Here is a 13,293-nt window from a genome sequence, read left to right on the forward strand (position 1 = left end):
ATTATGTCAGCTAAAACAGGTTGTCAATGATATGTGAAAGCAATAAACATACAAATTGTGGAATGTTCCATTCGCCTTGATAGCAAAAAACAATTTTGACAAGACATTTACTACATTTACTAATCTTTGCATAAAGAAAAGCACATTTTATTTTTAGATGAATTTGCGCAATAAAACGAGAATGACTGAAATAACTGTTTAAGTTTTAAGACAATAGTCTTGAGCAAGGTTAAACAAAACGCCTGGAGCAATTGTACAATCCCAAGGAGAGAAAAAAAAGGGCTTCTCACCTAAGGAAAGAACCAATCAAATGAGAGTGGGGGCGTTTCCAGGGAAACAAATATAGCAGGTATGACAGGTGACATTTGAACATAGAGCAAGGGCAAAGCTGACAAGCAAAGAGAACAGATAACACCATTCGGATCAGATCACTATTTTCAAGAGCTTAAACAGAACTCGGAGAAAGATTTTGATCCAGACGCCAAGAAAACTGAAGGTAAAGAGGCTCTCTTCAAGGTAAGAAGAAACACCGCCACGACAATGTCTGCGTTTGAGGCCCAGGAACAGTCTCCTCCACGTTGCGGGCCTCAGTTTCCGAGCCTTGGCCAGGAGCCCCCTGAACTCAGCATGTACAGTGACTGTTACTACCCTCCGCCATCCCTGCCAAGTCCTCAGCGCACCACACCGACCTCCTATGAGCTGGGTGACTTCAGCACCACCTCCCCAAACCCTTACCTTTGGTTCAACAGCCCCGGGCTCAACACACCATCGTACCTGACTTCCAACGGTCCACCCGGGAACCCGGGCCCTCCCTTCGTCCCCCAGCACTATGGCATGCAGAGGCCTTACCTGGGCTCAGCTGGAGCAGGAGGTCCAGGAGGGGAGTTGAGCTGGTTCTCCCTCCCCTCACAAGAAGACTTGATGAAGCTCGTCAGGCCGCCTTATTCTTACTCGGCTCTCATCGCCATGGCTATCCACGGAGCACCCGACCGTCGTCTGACCCTGAGTCAAATATATCAGTATGTTGCAGACAACTTTCCTTTCTACAACAAGAGTAAAGCAGGATGGCAGAATTCCATCAGACACAACCTGTCGCTAAATGACTGCTTCAAAAAAGTACCAAGAGATGAAGACGATCCAGGTAATACTCTGAGAATAATATTTTTATTTGTTTCTCTCTCACTTTTTTTTTGTTTTCATTTTACATCCCGTATCGTTAACATTTTTGTCACTTAACAGGCAAGGGCAACTACTGGACACTTGATCCAAACTGTGAAAAGATGTTCGACAATGGAAACTTCCGCCGCAAAAGGAAGAGAAAGTCTGACACCCTCTCTGGAGTCGACGGTAGTTCAGGAGCCGCAGAGTCAGGTGAAAGTGAGAGGGGCAGCCCCAAGCACTCTGCCAACTCTTCCCTTAACATCTCCCAAACGCCAGACAGAATTCCTTCGCCATCATCATCCAGTGCTGCACCTTGTCTGAGCAGCTTCCTGTCTGAGATGTCTGGAGTGTCCGGTGGATCACCCAATGATGTGGGAGGTGATGCATTGAACAGACCCCTGCAGGTCAACCTCCCTATAGATGGGCCACACAGGCTTCCACAGGCTGCGAGTTTTAATAGCTACTCTCCAAACTCTGCCGGGCGAGAGTGGCTTCCACAGGTGCAAGCGCCCCCCATGCTCTCCTCTTCACCCACCCACTCTTCACTAGGGTATACTAGTCCCATCCTCAGTCAGTACAGTACGTCCTTCTATCCTCCGCTGGGCTCAACAGGAATCATCTATCAACGCGAGGGCACTGAAGTGTAATTTTACATTGAACTGATTGCTATAGACGAGACATTTCACAGAAACTAGTTTTGTTTTGTAGTAGACATTAGTTGTCACTTTGAGAGGCTAATACACACACACATGCACACACACACACTAAGCATGTTTGCGCTGACAGAGACAGTTGAGGTCACAAAAGCATGTGACAACAGATTTAAAAACCTTAGATTCCCACAGAAACATCCGAGTCAGCAGCAAAGAGCAGAAACTGTCTGAAACTACCAAATCCAGAGTCAGCTTTTATCCCTACCAAAGCTTGTCTCTATCAGAGCTGAGTCATTCTTAACTGATCTGAGATCTTATCTGCTGACATCGGTCTGTTCCGCTCTACTCTCTGTGATTCCCTGATGGTATCACACAAATACAACGTCCAGGCAGCAGTTTAGATGAGCGGTTAAATTACAGCTTTGTCTACGGATTATTTTCATGTGAACCATTACTGTTTTGTTTTGTTGTCTCCTAAATCTGATCTGATGATCTTCCAGAGTCATATATATGCTCTTTGTAAATATGTCTATGTGTCTTTTAATCTGAACCCTTTGTATAATTTGGTTATTACCGATGCTAATGTATTCTTAATGTAAGGTAAAGGTTATGTTGTCCTTTTGATATGAATAAAATACTTTTGACAGTTGCATTTCTCACTTATTTATGTTGTGAAATAAATACATAAAGAAAAAGAAAAAGAACCAAATACATGATAGTACAATATATACTAAGCACAACATTTATGCTAGGGAATATGATGACCAGCAGAGTAGAAGCAGTGGGTCGTTGAAACTTGATCTTTGTGTGATGAATTGTTGAACAGATTTGCAGAAATGATAAAAATTCTCATTCCCATGCTGTCCCACCTCCCCTGCCTAAACAACTAAACAGTCACAGTGACTCTGTATGGAATGCTGACTGGATACAGTTTGATTCAACTGCCACAAGTGTCAACGATGCTGACGTGGGAACTGACTGTTACACCATTTGACTGATAGCAGTATGGGTCATAATTGTTAATTGTAGTCTTTTTCTTCAACAATGAAATTGCAAGAAACAGATGAAAACACACATAGATTCAGAGAGATTTTATTTTCATTAGATGCTATTGCTGTATTTGGAAACATTGATAATAAACATATGAAATGACACTGGGTCAGATTTATCAGGATCATGACATAGAAAACACAATTTATATGCATGTCAAACTTTATTTATTGAATGTGGTCGAATCGCATGCACAGGTAGGTTACAGTACAATTTTGTTTGGCAGTCCTGAACATAAAAATATGCAGTAAACTACCTCCTGATAAATTTCAGCCTGAGGCCTTTATTTACCCTGAAACACAGGCAGCATGACATCAATTTACACCAAACACAGAATGAAAAAGAAACAAAGAAGGGAAGATAGAGAGGAAGAGAAAAAGATCTGCAAAACCAGAATTTACGGCATGAAGGTGAAAAAGGTGAAAAAGATCAGGCTTATATTATTGGCATATGTTCTGATTTCAGAGCAGGATATGAGTTCTGATTAAAATAAAACGCATTAATGTAATTTTAATCGTGCAAAATATAATGCTTCACTTGCAGACTTGGGGGAATACTTAAAAGTTAAATAGACACATATTTCCATCATCAATGCAAGCGGAAACAAACTCAAGTATAAAGCTATGTTGAGAACTCTGAAAAATGAACAATTGTTTACAATTAAGAGAGCTTCTGTGCTTTTTAGTTTGATGGCATTAATCGTACTATGCAAAAGGTCGTTGGCCTGGTCGTTGACAACTGATCACTCTGATTGGCTGTTAGCTAGTGAATCAGTGCGTGAGATAAAAGTACACTATGAGATAGTACGCAAAAACGGCAAAAAAATGGCCTTATCTCGTAAACTAAGATCATCAAAACATTTTAATTTCACTAAATTGTTCATGCTTGATATTAGATGTGATGGGCATTGTTTTGGATATAGTATATGTATTTTATTTCATGAAGCCCTGATTGTGGATGGTATATGCATGGCCCTTGCCACCCCTCATTGAGGTGTTGTGTCACCCTGGCCACTATGCCCTTGGCCAGAACACCTAGCTTGGTCTGCCAAATTTGCAAAAGCGGTAAACGCAACTTGCCCTGACATGAAAATTAAGACGCGCCGGTTTTTACACTGAACGCATGTGCACTCGATGCCAAGTTTCATTTGAACTCATTGAGTGAGGAAATTCCTGTTAACTAAATAATATCTAATTGGGCCCAAAACGTATGAAACTTACATTCAAAATGAGGAACAAGCCTTCAAAATGGTTCTTTGACATACTTGTTTGAGATATACATTATGACGAAGGCACAGCCCAGGGAACATCTAACACCCACACCTTCCTCGCCTTAGGCAGTGGAATTATTGCTCAATACAGTAGAGTGATTAAAATCGAATAAATCCTCTCCCTCACCTGCTGCCTGGCTCGTGGCAGTCTCTCAAACACCTGCCGAAGTAACGGAATTCACCCACACAAGTGTTTTGTGTGTGATGTTTATATCATAAACTAAAAGAGGAGCGACTATCTTTTTTTGCTGCAGAGGAAACCATTTGACGGATTGCATTTTGGCAGCATTGAAAACATATTTTTGGTCGAGATTGTAAGATGACACAGCTCGTGAGACTGTTCAAAATAAATGATTTCTTTGCTTCGAAATGATCTGAATTGAAATGCTAAATTTCCTGGTACCATGTTAACCCAAAACATACACCCATGCACCTCCTGTTTTTACTAAAACAGCCGTGCCCTATCAAGGCTGTTTAGTAAACGTCAGGGGAGAACGTCAAGCCTGGAGAAATGTGGTCATGCTCAGTGCTTCAGGAGTGGGCCCAGGATTTACCAGCTTACTGTTATGTGTAAACACGCAAACACACTCCAGACACACGTACGCAGGTGATGAAAGCACCAAATACCTTGCCCCGAGTCCACAAGTTTTGTGTCCTTTAAAGGTCAATGGAAAATGTAAATGTCCTCAACCATAGCTTGGATTTGAATCATGAAATTGCCTCAACCATCTTTTAATTTAAAAAAGAGAAAAAAGTTCAGAGAAACATTTCCCTACAGTAGCATTCTGGACAAAGTTTACGAAATAGAAAAACTCCTTAAAACCTAACCAATCAGGTTAGTCTCCAAATATATTCCAGTTGAGCCAACTTCAAATATCTTTACCAGGCAATGCAGTATCCATCCCAGTCAGGTCTTGTAGAGTAAGACTGTGAGTGTTCTCCCCTTTCTAAACATGGCTTATATACACCATTTGTGGAAAACATTAAGTTTAAAGACAAACAGGAGCAGAGAGAGAGGCTGTGTATATATGAATCATTGCTATTTCACCCTAAAATATTTTCCATGTCAACAGGCGGTAAACATGGTGATATGAAGAGGGCTTTGCGGAGAGGGAGGGAGAAGGAACAACACCACTCGTGGGAATCTCTCTGAGCTGAAGACTAGTGTGGTATATTGCACACATTATTTTCATTTTCAGTTGAAATATATTTTGTAGTGAATGCCCATCACAATTTTAGAGACCGTGAAATCCAACATAATGACATCCTCTCTCTGGTGTTGTTGAAGTTCACCTTCCCTCTAAAGTTGTGATTAACATGCACCTGGAAGAAATGATATTCCGTTTCAAATTAACTTTTACATTTTGGGAGCTTAGGAGAGGACCAGAAAATAAAAAGGAAAGTGATAGAGAATTATTCATTTCAGGTAGCAGGGTGGTCTCATATTTTGCCACACCTCAATAGGAATAAATCCGAGAAATTAGGTTTGTGCAGATTATCCCCCCCAGAGCATTGGTCATCGCCCAAAAGTATGAACAACAATGAAATCCCTGTCAAGTCCTCTACTTTTTTCTTTCATGGATTGAACTTGAATTTTCACAGCAAGAAGACAGCCAACATGAGCTGCTTTGGAAACAAACTTGAATATGGTGACGTATGATTGTTATAACAGTGAGGCACGTAGGTCTGGGATAACTCTCTGCCAATGTGATGACAAACTCGTTTTTGGAGAGGCACAAGTTGAGCCCAACTGTGCAAAATGGCACAAATGAAAGATAGTATAAGATAATATATATGAAAAAGTATATATATTTTCAACCTTTACAGAGATGTGTTTTTTGTTTCATCACCATGAAATCTGTGAATGTGCCTCACAATACTGCACACCAGCCAGTGCATTGGTAATCAAAGGTATTCAACAGTCTGCAGGCCCACCATATAGATTGTTGCAGAACTACTGACATGTATCTGGGCAGAAAAGCTGTTTGTGCTGAATCTTAGCTCCATTTCCTCTACTGTCCAGTGCTGTCAGGGTCAGCAAGGTGGTCTTTGCTGGTCTATTAAAAGCACTGACCTACATGTAGAAGCAATATTATAGGCTAACATTTGTTGAATGAAATTGCATTACAATTGTCCTCTCACCATCACGGGGGTTACATTCCAGACCACCCCCACAACAAGTGAATACACGTAAGAAACATTTTTATAGCATTTATGGCACATGATTGAACCTGCCAAGAATGAACTCCAGCTGTGGATAACTTCTTTTCTACATACGTCATCTCAGAGTAAGTTATCTGCTATCATCTGGTCAAGAATGCAATTACCGTAATTCCCGGACTATAAGACGCTACCTTTTGCACAAGCTTTCAATACTGCGGCTTGTCGTCCGGTGCAGCGTATTTGTGGATTTTTCATGATTTTTGTGATGACTACACTATACTTATACACTCGTAAAAACGGCTGTGGATCGCTGTTGTGCACCGCTTTGCTGGGCGGCACCGCTTTGCTGGGCGGAGGAATATGTGACCTGACACACGGTCACTGGGGAGAAGAGTGGTGTGTTGATCTCATGTCCGTTTGCCAGGCAAATAGTGCCGTATAATTGACAAATAGAAGAGACAGAACGAGATCAAGACGGACATTACTGAAAAAAGGAAGCTTTTATACACAAACCCTCAGTATGGGGGACAAAAGAAATGCATATGATGCCGCTTTTAAGTTTAAGGCAGTCGATTTGGCTCTTAACGAAGGAACTAGAGTTACTCATGCGCTGTAGAGGTTTCCTCCGATCACTGGAGGGCACTGGGCTATTGTTGATGACATCTTGTTGCATCACCCTTTACTTTCTTTATTTCCCGGTCACGTCTACTCTGGAGCTATACGTGTAGCTCACTAGTTAAATGTAACCTAGCGAATGAAAATGTATACATATTTGTATGTTTGCAGAGCTCCTTTATCTTTCTCAATCAGGCTTATGTTAATAAAAAGTATGCGTCCCCAAAGAACCATCTCTTTCCTGACAATATTCCTTGTGTATATTCTCTTACGAATGGTAATTAAACATTAAAACACGCGGCTTATAGTACTGTGAGGGTTATATATGAATAAAAACAAGATTTCCCCCTATATTTAGCTCGTGCGGCTTATAAACAGGTGCGTCTTATAGTCCGAAATTTACGGTGCATCCTGAACAGATGATCATTAGAGCAACATAAAGCATCATTTAATATTCCAGATAAAATTCACAAAAATTGTAAACCCAAACCTGTAATGGTTTATGGTAAATTTAAATGGTAAATTTACTGCCATTTATTACCAACAGTCTGTTTTTGGTATTTCTTTGCATTTATCTTTGCTGCACTGCTTGCACTAGGCATAGGCCTATGTTGATGTTGGATGTTGTCAGTTTTATTTTTTCTCTAATCAAAGTTTAGCAGGCTCAGTTCAGCCTGTTCAATCTGCTTCGAGCCAGATTTCAGATTTGCCTCAGGGCCGTCATGAAGCAATCAACGTGCTACCTTTTACATCATTAATAATACCTGAATGTTATACCACTGACAAATTACATGACACCTGCTGCAAGGAAAGGAAAACACTGTAAAAAACTGCAAGCAGCACAATTCCTAACTTGGAAGTGGAACACTATTTCATAAATAATGGCCGTAATTAAGTAATTTCTAGCAATTGATTTTGTTTTCAAGAGATCGATTTCTACGTTCATTTCACTGCTTCCCAGATAACTCAATGAAAAACCCTTGAACGATACCAATTCGTAACACATGCTGGCTTTATAGCCAGCTATCCTTTTTTTCCAAACAACTGCTATAATGAATTGAAAGTACCTCAAGTTATATCATCATATGCATCATCAAATAGCATAATTTGTGTCATTTAAGAGAAAACTGCTTCTTTGGAATTGAGTCGACTATGTCATTTTTTAATATTGACATGAGATGTCAGTGCATATGCACTGAGAGATTTGTCTATTTGTTCCTCTCAGTTGACATGATCCAACATCATTAACATTTTGAAGTATAAGCATCAATTAGATAGCACAGCACCATAGCCTTAACAAAAGAGTTATCTGTTTTTTCATTACGGCACCATAGCCTTACAAAAGAGTCTTATCTGCTTTTTCATTACTTCTCAAATCTCTGCGGGTCAGGGCGCAAATCGATGGTAAATTAATTTCACGGGGTCGTAGCATTGAGGTGAAGTGGGAGTTTTACACACGGGTGACCAATCAATGTGTACTAGTCTGTGGTCTTATTCATGTAGGATAATGTCATTAAATTTTACTTATTGCATGATTACTCAAAAAATATTTAAGACAATTATTGTATATTTTTCCATTATAGTCCAAATGTCAATTGTATGATGTTAAGAGTTTGAAGTTTGTTCAAGTTGAACTGATTACATTTTCCAGCATAATGATCAAACTACAATCAACGTTATTTATTATTGTCGTGACCTTTTTATTTTCAGTAAACCCATTTCTACATGTATGTATGTATGTAAATGTATTACTACCCAGAGAGACGGATATATGCGGATCTGAAGGTTTGCTACTTGTAAGAGATGTCAGTTCTTACTACTCTCTGATTTCCCAGTTTAAGAGGAATCTGAATGATTTATTACGTACGTATTACTATGCAAATTGGTGTGCCTGGTGCAGTTGCCATTTAACTCCATATAAATGAAATGCAAAACTAAAAAAGTGTGTCAGCTGTTGGATCTTAGGACCACAATGGGAAATGATGTCAAATCAGACATTCATGGCAACATTTAGGTTGAGGTAACTTTCATTTCACTGTGTCACATTAAATGGTTGATGCACATGATTTTTTTTTTCTTATGGGCTAAAAGGCAATATGATTTAAATAAATGGTGACTTGTTCAGGGTGTAGCCTGCCTGCTAACTAAAGTATGGATAAGCCGTACAGAAAATAGATGGATGGATGACCACTTACACTCAGCATAATTTGATGAAACAGGAGCCCCTGCTGCCTCAAAATGTAATTACAAGCGTCAGAACCACAGTGATCAGAAATCAGAAGAACAAAGTTAACCTCCAGTCACATTTAGATGTATGTAATTTATTGCTCTGGGAAAGGGGTGTCAGACAAATTTGGCACGCAGTGTCATCATATTTCGCCCGCAAAGACAAATGGTGCATCGACTTTGTGTCAATACTAACATTGTAAGTTGTCTTCATTTTTAAAAAGTAAAGATGTTTCTAGCAATTTTTTATTACCATTCATCTTTTTGAAAATTAGAAAAGTTCTTACTACTCTCAGATTTCAAAACTAGTCAGTCATCAGTTTGTTGTGTAGCTTATACTGTATAAAATATGAGACATTCATACCTTTATTTGGGTTGACATCCATAATGGCCCTCTGAAGTAAACTGTAACTACAATGTGGCCCGTGAAAACGAGTTTGACACCCTTGTACCAATTCAAGATTTAAGATTCAAGAAGTTTATTGTCCATGTTAGGGCATGCCAAACAAGGAATTTGACTCCGGTAGATCTCAGCCTCTGTTCAACATTTGGGTGACTAACAACATTCAGGACGTGTGAAAATTGACAATTATTCTCAAACATCCCCTGATCTTAAACTCAATGCAAATTATTAGATGCAGTAACATATGCTGGTACTCTAGAATTTACCAAGGGCACCATTATTTCCTTTAGTCATTAGACCCACAACATTATCTTCAAGACTTTGACAGCTGTTAGTAATACAATGTACAGTGTACCAAAATGTGTTTTGGCCGTTTTGTATTGACAGCTCAATTGCCCACCGTAGTGTTTTTATTCACTTGCTTGTACAAGTAGGATTGGATGTGAGCGTTGACATTGATCCATCATGTGTTGGTGATCAGTCTCCGCTATGGGGTAACACACTTTTTGCCTTAAGTTCACTCGGAAAGGGAAAAAAGGAGAGGCTGACTGCCAGTGGAAGGAGTACAATAATCTCCCTCCCAAGAACTAACTCCCAGTCAAAGTGCTAAAGTAACTAAATGGTTAAGCAAAATACTTTGAGTCTGACCTGTTTGCTAAACATGTACATTCAGTATATCAGGGGTCACCTGCAAGTTGTGGTTATTTTTGAAATTCACACCACAATTACTTCAACTCCAACATACTGTAAAACGTGTGTGTAATTTTAAACTGGCCTCCCTTTACATTAGTATTCATGAAGCCTCTCTCAGGTTCAAAAAAGTTGGTGACCCCTAAAGCGTCTCATCAATAACCTAAAAGAAAAAAGAAATCTGGGACACTGAGATATCCTGGATTTTTGTATATGTTGTGTGAAACGTGTATTTCAGTTTAATTGTAGCGTGCCTACATCCGTAAACTTGTGCACATCCTTAATGGCTCTAGAAAAATGACGAGGGTGCAGGGTAGAAGGTTGATTTTTATCTTGGGTTAGCGGAGGGCGCCATTGCTTACAAACAAAAAGGTCCCTTCAATGGTCAGAATTTACAGAATTTCTGTCAGAAACAGGTGGCAATCCTTCAATAACCTGATCAGACAACCCTTCGCTGTTAATGAGCAAAACGAAGCTTTATTTCTGAAAAGAAGGAACCATGTGCACATGGAGATGGGTGATGCATCACACAAGAAATTTGCATCATACACACAGATGTGGGAGGAAGAGAAGGAATGTTAATTAGTTGAGGTATTCATCCAGTCAACACGACCTACAATATGATACAAGCACCAGAAGCTTGAAGGTAGCACTGAAGCACCAGAGACTTGACGGTAACGTTATGACTTGTATCATTTATTATCCAGAAATTGGCAATTTAACTAAAACTGCCTAAAATCTTGTTACCCATCAAAGTAGCAACTGTGTACCTTAATTACTCTGACTACAGTGCCAGAAAGACTTGTTGGCACAATCGTCTGAAGCTGCAACGTCCCACTGGGCTTTTCATCAATTGCCGAGCTAACTGCTGCATACAAATTGGTGTTCGAAGTACTGCGGAAGATACTAAATGTAAATGTGCATATGTGTGGGCGGAGGAGTCTCGGCATCGAGTCTGGGATTTGCTGCGGGAAAAATCCCTCGACAGTTATCATGAGTCCAGCAGATCTCTTTTGACTGATCCCCTCAGACACATTCAAAAGAGGGCCATATTGTTCCTTGAGGGCACTTTGCAAGCAAACTTGCTTCACCTTGTGCCTTAACAATGAGTCTACATAAGAGAGAGCCATTAAAAAACTAGGTTACATTGTAGTTTCCAGTTGTTGATGAAGCCATGTTTAACATCGTTAACATCTTTATTGGCAATTTCATCTTTATTTTCAATCTTTTCTTCTTCTCGAGAGACGATGACCTACGGCTAAAGAAATTGTAAGGTTTGGATGTGAAAGAAGATATTTTTTTTTTCATTGTGCTTTTTTGCAACAAATCAAACCTGAGAAGGTATTTTAACAAAACGACACAAAACATTTGAAGTTTTTGAACTGGTGGAAGCAAGTGAGGAATAGTCTTGGAAAACCACTGAAAAAAAAATAAGCACACGATTATGGTGCAATAACCACCCCATCCCATAATATTGTGATTTATTCTTGCGAAAGTATACACATTTTGCTGATAATTTTTTTTTTTCTCCAGTGTGTCCCTAAGGCTCTCTGCATGGATTTGAAAAATATTTGAATGTTTGTACCAGCATGTCTCCTAAAAATACATTATTCACGTGGCAATGTTTGTGCAAAACAAATGTTCACGATATCTTTTTTTTCATTTTTTTCACTGACTATATGTTGGATCAAAGACAATTTACTGATATGACCATAATGAACTTTAAATAAATATTTTACATAACAACAGCTTTTTGGTCACATTCTTCACTTTTTTTTTTTTTTTAGCAACAACTGTTAGAATTCTCAAATACAATAGAAATGTCAGTGAGGGTAACAGTTGCCATTAGTTTCCTCCCTGGTAGAATGACACCGTAACATATTCTCTTTTCTCACTTCCATCCTATGGAATGAATGAGCTACTCTAGACAATAACCACTCTTGACACTCTGCTCATCTGAATTTCAAGCAGAGAGGAGAAAGTGACATGACTTGTCCTGGCTAGAGGCGGGTGGAGAAGAGATGGTGAAACAATGCGTCAGAAAACTGATTTTATAAAAAATCTGATAGAGGTCAAAGAGGAGGTAAAGCAGATTCATGGATAATAAACTTGTGTCACTGACTTCTACTTTTTTGCCTGTTAGTTGCCAGGGTTATGGCTGATTAGACGCTGTGGAGGATCCCGCGGGAGCCACCCGGCCAGTTGATAGATTCACACTTCAGCAGCTTGATATAAGCAGACTGGATCAGTGTGAGACTGGGATGAACACTGCACTCACTTTGATTAGATGTGAATGCTGAAACTGCTCCATGAGATGTGGGTTGAATGTGAACCTGTGGACCATTAACATGAATGGAAAAACAACTCGCTTCTTTATCCATGCTGTGATTTTAATAAGACACTAAATGAGCACATTTAAACTACGGACTGTTATGACATTTGTCATCATTCAGGGGGTGAGGCTAATTTACGTTCTGATTAACTCCAGCTCACAGTGGGTAAGCTAATTTATCAACTTTGAAAAGAGTTCTGACAAACTAATGGAAAGAGGAACAGAAGTTGAGGCAAGTTTTTGGCACCAAAATGGAAAGGAAAGTGCAAGCTGTTCCGGTAAAGCTATATCTCCAGTAGAGGTTATCGTTCTACTTCCATGCTGCATCAACCTGCTGATAACTGGTCCCAACAGCCAGCCAGTTGCAAACACACTTACAGAATTTCATCATGTAGCTTTGCTCATGGAACTATCCCAATACACAATGCTGACAGGATTACGGATGGAGTGTCACATCCATTTCCCCTGAACCTTTGAATCCTAAGTGGTTGGCTCAAAGTCAAAGCAGCAATCTCACACCTATAAGCTTTGAGAAGGGGGAAAATAGAATTTCTGTTATCAAAAGCAAACTTTTCCATTTACTTGAATTATAGACATTTACGTCCAACATGAGGCTTTCCGGGCTGTTCTCGTAACAGGAGCTCGCAGACACAAGGCCCATGTGAACAGGTAGGTGATGCGTAGGCTCCTTTGCGGAGAGGCCAGATGAACACTCTAAATCCAGATGTCA

The 13,293-nt window shown here is 39.8% G+C and overlaps 1 protein-coding gene across 1 annotated transcript; it reads left to right on the plus strand.

Annotated features, from left to right (window-relative positions):
- The first annotated feature begins 187 nt into the window (after positions 1-187).
- Positions 188-2,457, plus strand: foxi3b (forkhead box I3b). Its single transcript, XM_085906344.1, has 2 exons — positions 188-1,141; positions 1,240-2,457. Exons 1-2 carry the CDS (start codon positions 541-543, stop codon positions 1,806-1,808), a joined length of 1,170 nt encoding a protein of 389 aa, XP_085762470.1. The 5' UTR covers positions 188-540; the 3' UTR covers positions 1,809-2,457.
- The last annotated feature ends 10,836 nt before the right edge of the window (positions 2,458-13,293 follow it).

This window comes from Syngnathus leptorhynchus, chromosome 2 (genome assembly GCF_054491065.1).
Source record: "Syngnathus leptorhynchus isolate UIUO chromosome 2, UIUO_Slep, whole genome shotgun sequence".
Lineage (NCBI taxonomy): Eukaryota > Metazoa > Chordata > Actinopteri > Syngnathiformes > Syngnathidae > Syngnathus > Syngnathus leptorhynchus.